Source organism: Rhea americana, unplaced genomic scaffold (assembly GCF_003343005.1).
Source record: "Rhea americana isolate MKP2758 unplaced genomic scaffold, rheAme1 scaffold_158, whole genome shotgun sequence".
Taxonomy (NCBI): domain Eukaryota; kingdom Metazoa; phylum Chordata; class Aves; order Rheiformes; family Rheidae; genus Rhea; species Rhea americana.
This window is the reverse complement of record NW_028185683.1, coordinates 1,875,414-1,891,826: the sequence shown is the minus strand read 5'-3', so window position 1 is coordinate 1,891,826 and position 16,413 is coordinate 1,875,414. Positions and strand designations below refer to the sequence as shown.

General features: G+C 39.9%; 1 protein-coding gene across 5 annotated transcripts in view; it reads left to right on the top strand.

Moving 5' to 3' along the window:
* RNF20 (ring finger protein 20) overlaps positions 1-14,912 on the top strand; it is a 15,522-nt gene extending 610 nt beyond the window's left edge. For 3 of the 5 annotated variants that reach the window (XM_085299962.1, XM_085299964.1, XM_085299965.1), the window contains exons 2-20: positions 1,280-1,445; positions 1,596-1,763; positions 1,874-2,021; positions 2,133-2,315; positions 2,993-3,111; positions 3,902-4,048; positions 4,229-4,306; positions 4,596-4,715; positions 6,385-6,564; positions 6,787-6,922; positions 7,627-7,748; positions 8,084-8,481; positions 9,050-9,167; positions 9,908-10,057; positions 10,965-11,177; positions 11,716-11,841; positions 12,999-13,139; positions 13,594-13,695; positions 13,957-14,912. In XM_085299962.1, the coding sequence (XP_085156088.1) occupies positions 1,317-1,445; positions 1,596-1,763; positions 1,874-2,021; positions 2,133-2,315; positions 2,993-3,111; positions 3,902-4,048; positions 4,229-4,306; positions 4,596-4,715; positions 6,385-6,564; positions 6,787-6,922; positions 7,627-7,748; positions 8,084-8,481; positions 9,050-9,167; positions 9,908-10,057; positions 10,965-11,177; positions 11,716-11,841; positions 12,999-13,139; positions 13,594-13,695; positions 13,957-14,133 (2,955 nt within the window). In that variant the 5' untranslated portion in view covers positions 1,280-1,316 and the 3' untranslated portion in view covers positions 14,134-14,912. Of the gene's footprint in view, positions 1-1,275; positions 1,446-1,595; positions 1,764-1,873; positions 2,022-2,132; positions 2,316-2,992; positions 3,112-3,901; positions 4,049-4,228; positions 4,307-4,595; positions 4,716-6,384; positions 6,565-6,786; positions 6,923-7,626; positions 7,749-8,083; positions 8,482-9,049; positions 9,168-9,907; positions 10,058-10,964; positions 11,178-11,715; positions 11,842-12,998; positions 13,140-13,593; positions 13,696-13,956 lie in introns of all 5 variants that reach the window. The other 2 variants (XM_085299963.1, XM_085299960.1) reach the window with 1 other exon arrangement.
* The last annotated feature ends 1,501 nt before the right edge of the window (positions 14,913-16,413 follow it).

Here is a 16,413-nt window from a genome sequence, read left to right as displayed (position 1 = left end):
TTACCCACTGAATTACATGCTGAAAGGAGGAAAATTGTTAAATGAAGGTTGTCTTTGAAATATATTTTTAAATTAGAGATGTATTTAATATTTACATTTCAAGATGGCTTATAGGAGAGACGTTTGGTAATTCAGTAACTCATTTTGAAGTAGTTTTAATACTATTCTTGGTATGGTGAAAGCCATTGTCAAGGTAAAATGCTTCTTGAAATAAGATTGGCAAAGCCATCAGTGTACCGGCTTAATCTTAAAAATACAATAGTCTCATTACTTTCAATAGAACTACTCAAATAAAGCAAGYACATAACTACAGGCAGGGTCATCTTGTAATCCTTAGTTGCAGTGTAAGTGCCATTTTCCACTAAAATGGAAAWATACAAATCTTATTTGTATACTATGATTTTTATTTACTTATGTATTTTATTCAGTTTGGAGATAGAGAGAGACCTGTGGATTGACTAGTGATTATGGGAGAAGAATGCTGCTTACATCGAATGAAGATSTAATTTGTTTCCATGTCCCGCACTAGCAGCTATATTTATTTTGGGAACTCTTTGAAGAAATATTTGTTCTTTAATAATAATAAAAAAATGTGGAAATAGTAGTCTAAAGTTCTTGAGGTTGCATTAATTCGGTCCCAGATATCCTCTGAAAATGTTTGTCTCTCTTTTGAAACACACACAGTAAAACTTGTCATGTGAGTCTTTACAAATATTTCCTGGAATTACCTTTCCTATTTACTAGTATTTCTAAGGTCTTTATGTAAACTCTTCTAGGGCTCATCTTTGAGCTGCTGCCTTCTGCTTTAATTGACTGTGCATATTGATATAATAAGAATTTAGATGATACAAAGTATATACAAACTCAAGAAGTCTTTAGCTTATACAGTCCCTTGTAAAAGGCAAGCACAAATCATTTTTATTAAAACAGAGAGATAGAAAAGCCAGAGACTGAACTTACATGATTCTCCCCCTCCCCCCCAAATGGGGCTGACAAAGTACAGTGATTGTTTCTGATCATTACTGAACAGTGGCTCTAATACTATGTTATTTCTTTTATTGTCTTATTCACAGTGATAGCTGTATTGGRGCTGCTTGATTTTGAACATTATTTTTCAAAACCTTCTGAGTTAGATTTCCTGTAATGTATTGGGCATCTTATCATTATGAATTGGAACATTAAAAACCCTACGTGTAGTTGACTGTGCGCGTGTGTGCGCCTGTTTGTGTGTGTGTGTGTTTACTGTCTWTTTTAATTGTTTTCTTTAATGTTAAGGCAGAATTTAGAGAAGGGGGAGTCTCTACACATCAGCCACCATGTCTGGAATTGGGAATAAACGGGCCGCTGCAGAGCCTGGCCCCTCTGCACCCCCAGAGAAGAAGGCAGGGGTTGAAGATTCAGGGACCACAGTGGAGACCATTAAGCTAGGTGGTGTTTCCTCGACGGTACGTCTTCATTGTATGCATGCACTCAAATTCATGCTTATCTGGGAACAGAAGCGTTTTATTTCCTCCTTTCTGAGCCCAGTGTCCTTGCTTGTATGGAACATGCCAGTGTCAAATGCATTGCTGTGTCTGACTTGTGCTTCTGCGCAGGAGGAACTCGACATCCGGACATTGCAGACCAAGAACCGTAAACTAGCAGAGATGCTGGACCAGCGGCAAGCAATTGAAGATGAGCTACGGGAACACATTGAGAAGCTAGAGCGACGGCAGGCCACTGATGATGCCTCTCTGCTGATTATCAATCGTTACTGGAACCAGGTTAGTAATGTACTTTGTTATGGTATTTGCCCTTGTCCCCTCTTCTACTCACCTATGCKCAGTTATTTCATAGCTGCTCTTTATCCTTTTTTGCCTGACCCATCTTCCAGTTTGATGAAAATATTCGCATCATCCTTAAACGTTTCGACTTGGACCAAGGTCTTGGAGACCTTCTGTCTGAACGAAAAGCCCTTGTGGTACCAGAACCTGAACCGGATTCAGACAGTAATCAGGAGCGCAAAGATGAGAGGGAACGAGGTGAGGCATCTGGAGGCATCTCAAGGGTATCATAATTTCTCCAGTTATAAGGGCTAGTATTATGTTGCTTGACAAAGCGTGTTTACTTTGTGCAACTCTTTCTATTCCAAGGTGAAGGTCTGGAGCCAGCATTCTCCTTCCTAGCCACCCTGGCCAGCAGTACTAGTGAGGAGATAGAGTCTCAGCTACAGGAGCGTGTAGAGTCCTCCCGCCGTGCTGTTGCCCAGATTGTGACAATGTATGACAAGCTGCAGGAGAAAATGGATGTCCTGTCCAACAAGCTGAATAGTGGAGGTATGACTGAGCTGGCTGGTAGCCAAGGATCCCCACCTACCTCTGATCTAGGGCTGGTMTTGCATTGAAGGTATTAAGGCCTAGTTCTTCTCATGCTTATTTAGTTGCTGAAATAAATTGGCCTCARTTTTCAAACTCCTTAATTTTGCTATTACTCAAAGTGTTTTACCTTCTCTGATAGAAGAGTTCTGGCAAATCTGGCAGTAGTATAATGAAGTATTACGTTCTTAGTTGGCARTTTCACACTTGTAGCAGTTCTGGTGTGAATGCAGTGTTGCGTGTCCTTAGTTGCTATAATTCATGATCTCGTATATTATGCGAAGCCGCCTGTTGAGTCAGAAGTGTACAGTTTTGAATTTGACTTGCAGTATAGTGTCACTRGTCTACAAGGGCATGTTCTGTTTTGCTGACAATAACAGGTGAGCAATGATTAGAGGACCATAACTGACAATCAAGAGTGCATAGTATCTTAAATTGCAGAGCCTTTTGCTTCGTGACTACAAGAGGAAGGTTTGTGTGGCTAGAAATGAGCTTCAGAAACCTCCTACTAGAGAAAATAATGGTTGGGAGTTAAATAGAGATATAATTTTCTATTTTATTTTTTCTTGTTCTATTGAAGAATTAAAACCAATTCTCCTTGGCTTTTGTTCATTTCCTGTTCCTCRTGCATCTTTCAGATATTTCATTGATGGAAGAAGCAGTCCTGGAGCTAAATTCCTACCTCTCACAGGAAAATGGGCGGCTGCAGGAACTAGCTGATCTTCTTCAGGAGAAGCACCGAGTCATGTCTCAGGAGGTATAAAAAGGAGAGAGAAATAATCTCTCTAATAATCTGTGCTCGATAGTTTCCTACTTAGAATAATTGTGGTAACCATAATTTAGAAAGCAGATTATTGCCTTGGAGAAGGACAGGAGCAACAAAAACTGGAAATCAGATTCTGAATAAAGGTTAAGGAAAGAGTTGTGGAGAATTTCACATTTTTCTRTGTGATTCAACAGTATTTACTTATTACATCACTGAAGCAAAAAATCAGATGGATCAATGAGTTGCATGGATTCAGTTTTGGAAGAAAAGGCAGCAGAAGAAATGGTGAGGTGATGCTAAGGTGGCTGTATAAACATTAGAGGAACTTGACTTGTGGAAGTGTAACAGTGTTAGTTATAATATGATCCTAGTTGTTAAGGTATTCACGTTACCACCATTTTTCCTTTTGTTTTTTTCCATTTGTGTCATTCCTAGTTTAATGCTAATGCAGCAAGTACTTCAACCATGGGTGTAATAGATGAGCARAAGTATTTAAAAGGCTTAACAAATGCCTTTTAATGTGCTTGGATAGATGCCTCCATCTGCTGCCAGCTAATACCAACTTCTTGCCCCTTTTCTGTTTTCAGTTTTGTTTGTATTTGTGTGTATTTTYGCTGCGTTGTGATTTGGCTAGTCAAAAATTTAGAACAATTCAGAAAGTAATCTGTCCACATAGCAAAAAACAAGTGGAAAGCACAGGAATCAGGACTAAAGTTAATATTGAGCAATCTTGGAAAACTTTAGTTTCAGTATGTTGTCTGAAACACTATTCTGATTGCAGTTCTCCAAGCTACAAGAGAAAGTGGAGACTGCAGAGTCTCGGGTGTCTGTATTGGAGACTATGATTGATGATCTTCAGTGGGATATYGACAAAATCCGCAAAAGAGAACAGCGACTCAATCGTCACTTAGCAGATGTTTTAGAACGGGTAAGCACTGTCCTYTTTGCCAGAAAATCCAAGAGAAGGGTATAGTTTGAACTGAATGACATCTTCCTAGGCACTTTGTGATAAAATCCGTAAAGTACATTTTTCAGTTTTGAATTTGCTTTATCAGCAGAGTCTWGGCATTTAATTGGGTACTTACAAAATCTGTTGCCTTTTTTGCAGGTAAATTCCAAAGGCTACAAGGTGTATGGAGCTGGGAGCAGCCTCTATGGGGGCACAATCACCATTAATGCTCGCAAGGTAATGCCAGAGGATCATTTTGGGCAAGGAGAAGAATAGAGACACAGAGATGTTGTTAGGTCCCAGTTTGGAACTGAATTTAAATACCAACTTTCCTACAAGTCTCCTGTGTGACAAGACATTTTGCATTTTGTGTTAGTTCTCTACTTAMAAAACAAACCTGATGGAAGTAGGCAGTTAGTAATGATGAGACTCTTAGCTGTTTCTGTTACTGTAGAGACAGCCACTTAATTAGTGCCCTCAAAAGATATGCTAGTAGTGGGGTTTACAAGTGTGTTGTCTCCAACAGTTTGAAGAGATGAATGCAGAGCTGGAGGAGAATAAAGAGCTTGCTGGGAATCGTCTCAATGAACTGGAAGAACTGCGCCAGGATCTCGAGGAAGTAACGACACAGAATGAAAAACTCAAGGTGGGAGATGTGTACCTGTGTGAGGATGAAGGTATCCTGATGTGGTTGGTAACACTCTGTCTTGCTGTACTATGTCACTGGAAAGCCTCTTTAATGATCCTTTATATATTTTCACTGCATAACTGGAACAAACCCCCTCCACCCAGTTCATGGCACYCATCTGGAGGTGTCCCCACCAAATACCCAAGGCGGTTTGATACCTCGGTTTATACACCTTAGTAGAGTCAGGCTGAGGGCAGAGTCCCCTGCTCTATATGGCATAGTGTGCCAGCAGAAACCAGAGGTCAGGAAAGGAAGCTTAATGAAGGAAAGCAGGGAGGAAATGTGGAGGAGTGCAGTGGGATTTGCTCAGAGAAGTCTGTCCTAACTTGGTAATGCCTTTTCCTCCTTGTATGGTGCCTTGAACCCAGAGCAACTGTCCAACAGCAGTGTTCTCTCTTTAGGTGGGTTCTATTTTGCACAGAGTATTAGAATCTAACATGTTTGTGTGACTGGTGCTTGCAGTTCAGTGCGTTAGTGACACCTGGTGGTACCTATGAAAGTCGTGGTGGTCTTTATTTCCTGTTTTCCTTTTTGGTACATTTTTAATGATCKCTGGTTAAAACTAATTTTGTCTTGACTCCCTCCTCAGCCTTCTCCCCCCCACCAATCTACTCAGTGGACAGGGAGCTGAAAGAATTCAAAGAACTTGTTCAGGTGAAGCTAATCTCTTGGAACAGTAGCTGCATTTAAATCTTCTGCATGTGGCAGAATGGGTTTGTTTTTAAATGTAAAAAAAGGGAACTCCAAATGGATAGGACACAGAATATGAATTCCTTATGTCCTGCTGTTATTATATAGTAATGGCATAAAAAGCTGTGAATCTATGGTATATTTGATCTTCAGGATCGTATCTAGTTAATCTAAATTTTGTCATGATGCTCAATAACATATGCTAGCGTTTTAGGAGAATTGCCTTAGCTGATTACCCAGGTTTCAAAAATGAAGTTCCAGGAACAGTCCTGAGACACCTGTAAATCCTCTTTTATCCATTTGAACTCATTTTGAGGGAAGTACTGTGTGCAGTACAGCCTTCCTTTTCTCTAATGTTAAGCTGTATGTGTGTGTATATGTATCTGTTTCACTTATATTATTTTACACTCTTGCTAAATTTTTATTTAAGGAAAATTCAGATTCTGTACTTCTGCTCTTTCTTCCTTTCTTTTGTTTTTGGTCGTTGTGGCTCATGTTGTTTAAAACTTAACATGAATGCCCAGCTGGACCTATAATTTCTCTAGTCTTCTATCATACTTTTCTGCACTTCCATCTTTACTGAATCAAGTGATTATAGTTTTATAGAAAATTGGTTAAAGTTTTCCTTGTTTTCCTAGCTCATACCTTTGAAACTAGTGCAAAACTTGAGAATCAAAAAATCTTGTTACGTGGCTATGTGAGGGAAACAGCTTACTACATAGAAGCAGGGTGAGATGACAAATTGTTTCTGAAGTTGCTACAAAAGTGTATCCCTTGCGTCTACTTCTCTGCAATACTATTATACTTTTTTGTCTTTGAGGCTTTTAAAATGCTTATACTACTGCCACTCTATCAGCTTGATTCACTGTTAACCTACCTTGAAAAAGGGATGCTGAAGACCAGGACATAATGTGACATCTCCTTTTGTCCTGGCCAGGTTGAGCTGCGACGAGCAGTGGAAGARGCTGTGAAGGAGACCCCAGAATATCGCTGCATGCAGTCCCAATTTTCTGTTTTGTATAATGAAAGTCTGCAGCTAAAGGCCCATCTTGATGAGGCCCGCACTCTACTTCATGGCACCCGCACTACACATCAGCGCCAGGTGGAACTAATTGAGGTAGCTGTATCATCTCTCTATTTGTATTTTCSCAGGGCTCATTAGACTAGGGGATATTGTCTTGCCATTAGCCATCACTGTTGATTGGCCTARGTGACTCTGGAAGTAGTCAGGAAATTTGTCTTCTAAATTCTAATTAACCTATTGTTGTATGTCATGTTGATGAGTTGAGAGGTATTTCAAGGTTGCAGTACTAATTTCCATCCCCTTCTTATTCCTCAGAGAGATGAGGTCAGCCTTCACAAGAAGCTACGCACGGAGGTTATTCAGCTAGAAGATACCCTGGCACAAGTCCGCAAAGAATATGAGATGTTGAGGATAGAGTTTGAACAGACACTTGCTGCCAATGAACAAGCAGGTATGGAGTTCCCTTCTTTTATGTTTAAAAACAAAGAAAACAAAAAGCCCATTAGAGGCTGCATTGCAGTACAACACCTGCTTTGATTCTTTTTCTGTTGTTAAATGCTTGTTCAGGCAGKTCCCTCTACCTCAGGGGAAAGAAAGCTTTTAATATAGTCTGGAGGAGGCCAGTTTGGTGTTATCTGACTTACTTTTAGGTGTTGAAAAATACATCTAAAAATGTTTTAAAATATTTTGCAAAAACCTGTTTTATCATAGCATAGGGATTCTGTGGGATACAGTACTCTGTATTATTAGAAACTGCTTCTGAGAGGAATGAATTTACACGTCTGGGATTACAAGCTGGATAGGAAATCAGTAATGTTCAAAGTTCATCAGAAAGAAAAAAGAAGGTATCTCTAAAGTAGCATTTAAATCACAAAGGTTTTTGATAGTATGACATATTATYCACATTCAGATTTAGAGTAGGAATATGGGAAAAAGTAATGTTAAAGGGAATTTAGGGCTGGAAATTTGCAAAGACATAGTGTAACATAAAACTGGCATAACTTCTGTGAATATATTGTGTTACTCTCTCGTGGAACAGAGTTGTTATAATCTTACTTTGATTCTTTGCAATTTATTTTTTTCTCCATCTCTTAATTCCTCTCAAGATCAGCAAAACTGTGGCTGCTTACTATCATTTGTGCTTCATTTTTGTAGGTCCAATTAATCGGGAGATGCGTCATCTCATTAGCAGTCTCCAGAATCACAACCACCAGCTGAAGGGAGAGGTGTTGAGGTACAAGCGCAAACTGAGAGAGGCCCAATCCGACTTGAGCAAGGTATCAGAGCAGGAAAGCTGGAAGAGAGCAGATAGTGCTTAGGAGAAGGATGAAGGCTGCCAGGCCTTACCTGTATTATCAGCCTTTCTGACAGAAGATGCAGTATGCTGTGTAATTTTCAGTGGAGCTCTAGAAAGTAGCCCTGCATTTGTACTASTCACTGAGTAAATGGACTTCCTTCTGTATTTTTGCGGGCTTCTTAAAAAATTTAGCAGTAGCACTTGTGAAGGAGTTATGCAAGAAGGGAGCTGGGAATACTGAGGAAGAAGGGATAACTCTGASTTACTTAGTTGTTTGTGTCTCTTTGTGTTTTCTCTGTTGCTATTCCACAACAGATTCGCTCTCGCAGCGGTAGTGCTCTCTTACAGTCCCAGTCCAGCACTGAAGACACGAAGGAAGAACCTCCAGAGATCAAGCAGGAGCCTGATGATCCTTCTGCACAAGCATCTGTCCCCAAGGCTGCTTCTGAAGATGCTGGTGAAGCAAAGGCCAGGCGAGATGAAGAGGAACGGGARCGAGAAAGACGGGAGAGGGAGAGGGAACGAGAGAAGGAAAAAGAGAAAGAGAGAGAGCGAGAGAAAGAGAAAGAAAAGGAAAAGGAACGAGAGCGAGAAAAGCAGAAGCAGAAGGAGTCTGAGAAGGAGAGAGAGTCCAAAGAAAAGGAGAAAGGGAAGCATGAAGATGGAAGAAAGAAGGAGGCTGAAGTGATCAAGCAGCTGAAGGCTGAGCTCAAGTAAGAGTTGCTGTCTCTCCCTTCCATGCTTGAGTTGTGCCTATTCTGAGACATTCATGTAAATGACTTGTAGCCCTTATTTATAAGCTTAGCTACTGAATTTGGAGTTTTCTGGCACCCTTTTCATCAGATTATGATTTGAACAATATAATTCTCCTATGATAGCCTGAGGCATAAAGAAAACCCTAACCAGATACTTTGCAGTTTAGGTCCGGTAATTTTTTTTGTTGTTGTCATTACAATAATGTAAAGCTTTACAGATGCARTAGTCTTCCCTGTCCTTGATCAGTATGAAGGCACTGATGGATAGCTTGTTGCTTRCTGTTATGATACATGTTTTTCTTTTTCTTTTTCTCTTTGTTTTTCAATCCATATATGCCTGAACGTGTTCTTTTTCAGTCTCCAGTATGTGCCCTAAGATTACTTATGTTGCTAGGATGAGATGAGTYGAAGATACTCCATACACCAACATGTGGAAGGCAGAGAGAATATTGTTCTTGCTGTCAGGCTGGTCACATAAGTGTAGCTTTTTGGCTGTACTCTCATGGTCTTATCTCTTTGTTTCTAGGAAGGCCCAGGAAAGCCAGAAGGAGATGAAGCTGCTATTRGATATGTACCGCTCCGCCCCCAAGGAACAGAGAGACAAAGTGCAGCTCATGGCCGCTGAGAAGAAGGCAAAAGCTGAAGTAAATCTCCTTTCTCTTCCCTTTTTCTCTTTTTTACGTTACTTGAAGAGGATTTGAGAAGAACCTGAGCTGTGTTTTTTGTCTTCGTACTGGAGGTTGTTTCTCTCCTAGTCTTCATCATTTAGGAGAAAGATTTGGACAGCTGAGAAGATAGGAGATTTTGGATATGTTCCTTCTAAGGGACAGTGTTTTCCTCACTGATGATAAAGGCAGTTGTTCTTGCAAAGATGTRTTTTGTTCTCTATTGCAGTTGCTTGCAGGCTATCAGTATTACATCATTACAAATATTGGAAAGACCTAAAAAGGATAGAGGGGCTAGACAGCTAATTAGACAAATATTATTACTTAAKGTATTCAAAGAGAGATTTGGACAAGAAAATCAGGCAAAAAATTGAAAAATATTGCATCTGAATGGAGCTGCAATGAGAGCTTAGGCTGAACAGAATTATTCAACTARAAGAGACTAAAGTTAATGTTCCTGCTCTGATATAAGGCACTGTGGCGTTTTCAAGGATTTCAAAATCAAGATCTTAGTCTTACAGCTTATTTTAATGGTCCATCTACCAGTAGTGTCCTGTCAAGATTAAGAGGTGTGTTTTCTTTTCTTGTGTTTTGAGGACATTCTTTAGTATTTTAGAAAATTTCTTAACATTTCTTAACAGGTTCTTAACTGTCTGGACCACATTCTTGTGTTTAGTCTCATTTCTCTTTCATCCATTTCTCTTTCATCCTTGCTATAGCTGGAGGAACTGAGGCAGAGGGTGAAAGAACTGGAAGACAAGGAGAAAAAGGAAAGTAAAAAGATGGCTGATGAAGATGCACTCCGCAAGATCCGAGCAGTGGAGGAACAGATTGAGTATTTACAGAAGAAACTTGCCATGGCTAAGCAGGTGAGAGGTTATGAGCAAGTTCTGTCTTGGCTTGGGCACCTGGGAGGCAAATAATCTTCCTAGCTGTTACCTGAAGGTATTTGAGGGAAGACATTTCCCYTCTGTATTTGCCAGAAGTGGTACTGCTTTTATTTTTGTTTACTGAAAGAAAAAAAAAATAGAGATAACAAAGCTCATGGTGGTTTTGGGTGTGGGGGCATGTTTAATTGTCTGTATGGCCTTAGTGGCCTAGGTGAAGAGCACAGAGGGCCAAGGTCTAGATGCAGAGGTCACTGTTTCATTTTAAAAAATATTTTATCTACACAGTACATGTAATCAGCACATCTGCAYGGTGCTCTGATATAAGCTCCTTCCTGTGGAATAGGATAATCTGAGAGAGCAGGACCACCTTAGTAAGGGAGAGGCAAGCCAGTGACTGGAGGCTTGAGATACACCTTTTTAGAGCTTACGTTTGTTCATAGTGCAAAACAGTTCTCAACTAATGCTGAAATAGTTAAATTGTTTAAAGAGCTTGGCAGCTAGTTATTTGGGAGCTGTTGAGTGGTCYATGTGTAGAATTACTGTCCTAGTTTGTAAGACAGCTATTAAGCTAACTGGGAGAGCATTTCTTTCCAGTACCGTTTCTGGAGATGACTGCCACAGTTGATTTTCCCAGCAGGTAAGCCAATCTGTGAATATTTGCAGGAATAACCATCTCTTTTGTACAACCTCTAAATCTATACCATCTTTCCTTTGGTGCATACTTCTAGAGAGTTTTTTTTTCTTTTTTTAGGGGGAAGGCAGAAACTGATGCATCTTTTGCATCTTTTGTTCATCTGTGCTGGGTTTGGTGTTTCTGAGTAAGATGTTCAGTTTCATTGTATAGGTACAGGAGACCATTGTGCTAAAACATTTTATCGTCTTGCAGGAAGAAGAGGCGCTGCTCTCAGAAATGGATGTCACGGGCCAAGCCTTTGAGGACATGCAGGAACAGAACATCCGCCTGATGCAGCAGCTGCGGGAGAAGGATGATGCCAACTTCAAGCTGATGTCAGAACGCATCAAATCCAACCAGATCCACAAACTGCTGAAGGAGGAGAAGGAGGAGTTGGCAGACCAAGTTTTGACACTGAAGACACAGGTAACCTTACAGAAGGAGGGAGAACAGAAGAACTGATGGGAAGGTGRAGGGAATGTTTCGCTGATCCACCTAGGTATGCTGCATTAGACACTTCAAAGGCATCCTTCTTGATGAGCAACAAAGAGACTGCATATGAGCATAAAATGTCCTGCAGATTCATTGCTGTGTAGAGCAAGAGGAAGGAGGCAATAGGAAGTCATCTTTCTACAGTAACAGTGCTTCAGGATATATTTTCTGCCATTCTTGGAACTAAGGTGGAACTGCTCACAGTTTTGGAACAGGTTTCTAAGCCACATTCAAAAAAAAATAAATCATAGTTGCAAGTATTTGACTACTAGAGTTAAAGATTTCACCAGAGAGGTCCTTAAAAAAAAGTTTTTAGGCTACCAGTGTATCTGCATCRATGAGAGAAAGAGAAGCTGAAGAGATGCTCCTGGGTCAAGAGTAGGCAGGAGTAGTTTTAGCTTWTACCTTTCATGATGACTCTTGAGGACTTCCAGGACATGCGTCTTAYTTCTTTTTTCTGTCCCTTTCCAAGGTGGATGCCCAGTTACAAGTTGTACGTAAGCTGGAAGAGAAGGAACACTTACTGCAAAGCAGTATTGGAACAGGAGAGAAGGAACTAGGTCTTCGAACACAGGCCCTAGAAATGAACAAACGCAAGGTGAATGATTGTGTTTTGGGATTTTTTTGTTGTTTTGTTTTTGGGGRGAGGATCATAAGGTGGGATTGTTGTCTTGCTGCAAGCATAGAAGGTGCATAGCTGTTGTTGGTGTTATGAAGCTTAGAAGCTTAGTATTCCCTGGATTTGGACTAGTTTGTCAGAAGGCTGAACAGTCCTAAAAAGTGTAGACTGATAGTTCCTTTGTTAAAGAAGAACTGGGCATAGGTTTGTCTTTCTGAAAGTCTGATTAGGGAGTTGGAGTGAGGCTCTGTTGAAAGGAGGAGRAAGTAGAAGAAAGGGCAACAGCCAAGGGAAGGTAACTGGGTTTAGTTAGAGGAGATGAGGAAAATAGAAAAGTAAAATGAGCTCATTTTACTTCTTTATAAAGTAATCAAAGACAAAGGGTCTGCTATAAGTAGAATCTAAGACTGAATCTCATGTTTGAGTCTGGCATCCTTTTTGAATCACAGTAGAAACATATGAATAACATTGGAACAGACAGAAGAGAAGACAGAAATATCACCTTGAAGAGGAGAGAAGATGAGGGAGCTCAGTGCAATCACTTGAGCTGGATATCACAGTCTGTCTTTGAGGAAGCTTGACTATGTAATTTCCACTGCATCAATAAATTTCTAAGTAATAGGAGAAYTGATGAAGAAGAAGATTATATGCTGAATTAAAAAAAAACCACAAAAATAATTTAAAATACAAAAAGAAAAAGAAAATGATGTGCTGTATTTAAAAAAATAAGAGCTTATCTTGAAATTCTCTCTAAATTAGTTATACAACTGTCTCTAAACAATTCAGTAGAGAAAGTGCAGAAGATGGAGGACCGGAAATACATAAATAAGAAAAACATTATATATGGGTATTAATAGTTTTCTAAATGAGATGTGTCATGTCATAGTGCAACAAGAGTTGGTTCTATTGGAGTAAAGAGGAATTTTCAAGCTAAATGGTTAGACCTTGATGATAGTAAGATATTTTAGTATTGAAGTGATATTTAGGGAACAATTCCAGTTCTTCTGGTTGAAACTACCAAAATTAGACTGAAAAGGTAGGTATCAGCATCCCTAGAACTACTYGTGTCAGCAGTCTTGGACTGCCAAATAAAGGGGCTAGAAATCATCAGGACTTACTTTCTCTGTCTTTTTCAGGCCATGGATGCAGCCCAGCTTGCAGATGATCTGAAAGCACAACTAGAACTAGCTCAGAAGAAGTTACATGACTTCCAGGATGAGATTGTGGAAAGCAGAGTAACTAGAGAGAAAGAGATGTTCAACTTCAAAAGAGCTGAAGTATATGCCTCACTCACAATCTTTTAACTTTTGTCTCCCCTACTGTCTGCATCCTTATGCATTCAGTTTGGAATGGGTTCCAGTTATGTGAATTTCTTCACTGTCTGCTCGTTATAAGTCTTTTTTTTTTTTTTTTTTTTTTTTTTTTTTTTTTTTTTTTTTTTTTTTTTTTTTTTTTTTTTTTTTTTTTTTTTNTACAGTTTCACTTTTACTTCAGCTTCATCAGGTATTTGTTAGTTCAGGTTTTGACCATTGATAACTGACAGTACACATGATACTAGATAGTGATGTTATTGTCATTAGTCTATTGGACAGTGCAAGGATAAAAGTATGAGTGGACCAAATTAAGACAATGTAGTGTTGGTTACAGGTCCTAGTTCTGTTTGGTCSCTGAGAAAGCAGTGAGAGAGAGAGAGGACACTACTCACTCGCTTGGTCTCCTGTTTTTATGCAGGAGGACATTTCTAGGCTACGCAGGAAGCTGGAGACCACTAAGAAGCCTGATATGGTACCCAACTGTGATGAAATATTGATGGAGGAGATCAAAGATTACAAAGTGAGTACCTGTCTCTTTCAGTCTTCATCTTTAATTCTATTTAAGGSCAAAAGGTTGTGTACTCCTGTTTTTGGTATTTCACATCCTTTGTCTGGATTCTGGCACTATAGACCCGTTTTACATGAAAACAAAACAAAACAAAACAACACCCTCCCCACACACTTTTCTTTAGGAAGAATGGGAAAACCTTCATCTTCTGTCATCTTTAAACTTATCCAGTGCAATGCAGTGGGACCTCACTATGGCATTTCTGTCTTGCAGGCCCGCCTGACCTGCCCATGCTGTAACATGCGCAAAAAGGATGCTGTGCTCACCAAGTGCTTTCATGTCTTCTGTTTTGAATGTGTTAAGACGCGCTATGACACACGGCAGCGTAAGTGCCCCAAGTGCAATGCTGCATTTGGTGCCAATGACTTCCATAGGATCTACATTGGTTGACTCTTTCCACTGGAGTGATGGAAAGGTGCTGTTTATGCTGACCACCCAGGCTCCCTCATTTATTTTTTTTGTCACCTTCAGGGCAGTCAATGCTTTTGTTAGATGACCTGCAGTCTCTTTCAGGAAGTATGGTTAGAGAAACAGAAGGAACAGACTGTGGATGTTAGTTCCTTTCCTATTCCTTTTCTTTCATTCCCATCTTCATTTTTTGTGGATTCTCTGTGTCTCGGAGGCCATTTCCTATCTATCTCTTTCACACTGCCAGATTGGGAACATCTGTCTGAGGTCTTGCCTTGAGGAGATGGGATAGATAAGTGTGGCCTTTATTTGAGGAGTTTACTTTGAATGTTTAGTAAATCTTACCACAAAATGCTAGCATKTCTAAGAGTGAGTAGCTTCCCAGTTAAAGGACCAAATCAGGAATTAATTGGTACATCTGCAGACTTCAGATCGCTAACCAATGACTGTGTGGGCACATACCTTCATGAGTTAGGATGAGAATCTGCAAAGGCTGTGCARTGGAGAATATCATTCCTACCCCACAAAGCACTTGCACATCTTGATATCCAGAAGGGGAGAAAGATAAGTCATAGGAAAATCTATAAGAATAGTGTTGCGCTGACAAACCCTGGTTGATAGGGAAAACTTTCCTTTGGCCTGAGGCATTACTATCATTGTCCTTTTTCTGAAAAGAATTTGTGGGGTTACTTCGGTGCAAATTTGCCACAAAGATTAACCTTGTAATACACAAACTTTAATAAAAGCTGTGGTCTGGATAATTTTTTCTGGTTTGCTTGCTTTAGCTGGTGTCTAAGTGTGGTTCCATCCTTCATCCAATCATTAGAAACAATTTTTCAGAAGTTTAAATTTTCTAAAATAATTTTCTGAGTAAGGCTGATGATGGGAACAGAACAGGTTAAGTGGCTTGTTCCTGGTCATTCAGCATGTCAGGCAGGATAAGGAGGATATCTTAGCTCTTTCAAACCTGTCTGATGTATGGGTCCCTAGGTCACACTTTTCTTTTTATGTCCTAATCCAATCTTTTCTATATAAATGACTATGTTAAAAGAAGCATCCACAGGCTAAGTACTGAGCAAGAAATAGAGTAAGAACTCCTCTTGATGGTGCTGATTAGTGTGGGCATTGCTGCATGCAGCTATCAGTTTTTAGTAGTCTATGCTGAGCTCTTCATTTTCCAATGTGTTTCAAAGATTACATGAGCCAGAATGTGTACCTCTTTGAAACTACCAAATACAGTGTCTCAGATCTGCATGTGGCCCTTAACTGCGCCTGTTGAGAGGCACCATTCACACAATTGGCTGAACATAGAGGGTGGGTAATAACATGATTTTAGTGACTTACCAGAGATTATTCTGACTGTTACAAACATTCCTTTTCTCTGTAATACAGGATGTGTTGGGGAGTGTTGTGTAAAAGTTAATAGAAATCATGTTTAAATAACGCAGTCACTTTGGTTGATGTATTATTTATTCAGAGGCTGAACAGCTTACCCTTCTTTCCCCTCTACTCATCATCCATGTGGAAGGGAGTTGTATTCAGTACATTCCCTTTGAAACAGCAAATCCCATTCTGTTTTACACTAGAACCCAAGTCCACAAAGAGACTGTGGTGCTTGACTTCCTTTGACTTCAGTGGGAGTTAGATGTCAGAATGACTCAATGAATTTGATCCCCTTTATGCTACTTTGGCTGTGAGAAAGAACCCTGTTGTCAATTGTAGACAAAGGATATTAAGGAGTAGTTTCACAGTAGGAGCTTTGGGTAGTAATAGTGGTTTACAGTACTTTGCTCCTCAAAGTCTTCCACTCATTCTTCCTCTGTGCTACAGTGAACCCAGCAGGTCTCCTGCCAGTGCAGCGGTTTGCTTGCTTCTCTCTGGATGGGAGCGGAAAGTGAACCTGGGCTTAGAAACAGATAGAGGTGATGATTTGCTTCTTTCCAAGTTATTTTTAAGCTAAGGTGATTTCCTTTACCACAGTCATAGAAGAGCTGTATCTGCAACTGTGCTGAGGGAACTGTGAGTACTGGGATTGTCACCAAGAATTTGTCTTGTGAAACCACACCTGTGCCTTGAGGGAAGGGGTTGCCAACATGTAACTAGCACCTGCTGTAAATAAGGCAACCGAAAGGAGCCTTAGCACAAATGGAGACTGGGCCCATAGACACCACAAAAACATACCAACAAGGGACATGCTTCCACAGTTTAGATTTCCTTTTTTTTTTTCTTTTTTTCTCCTTTTTCTTTTTTCTTTTTTTTTTT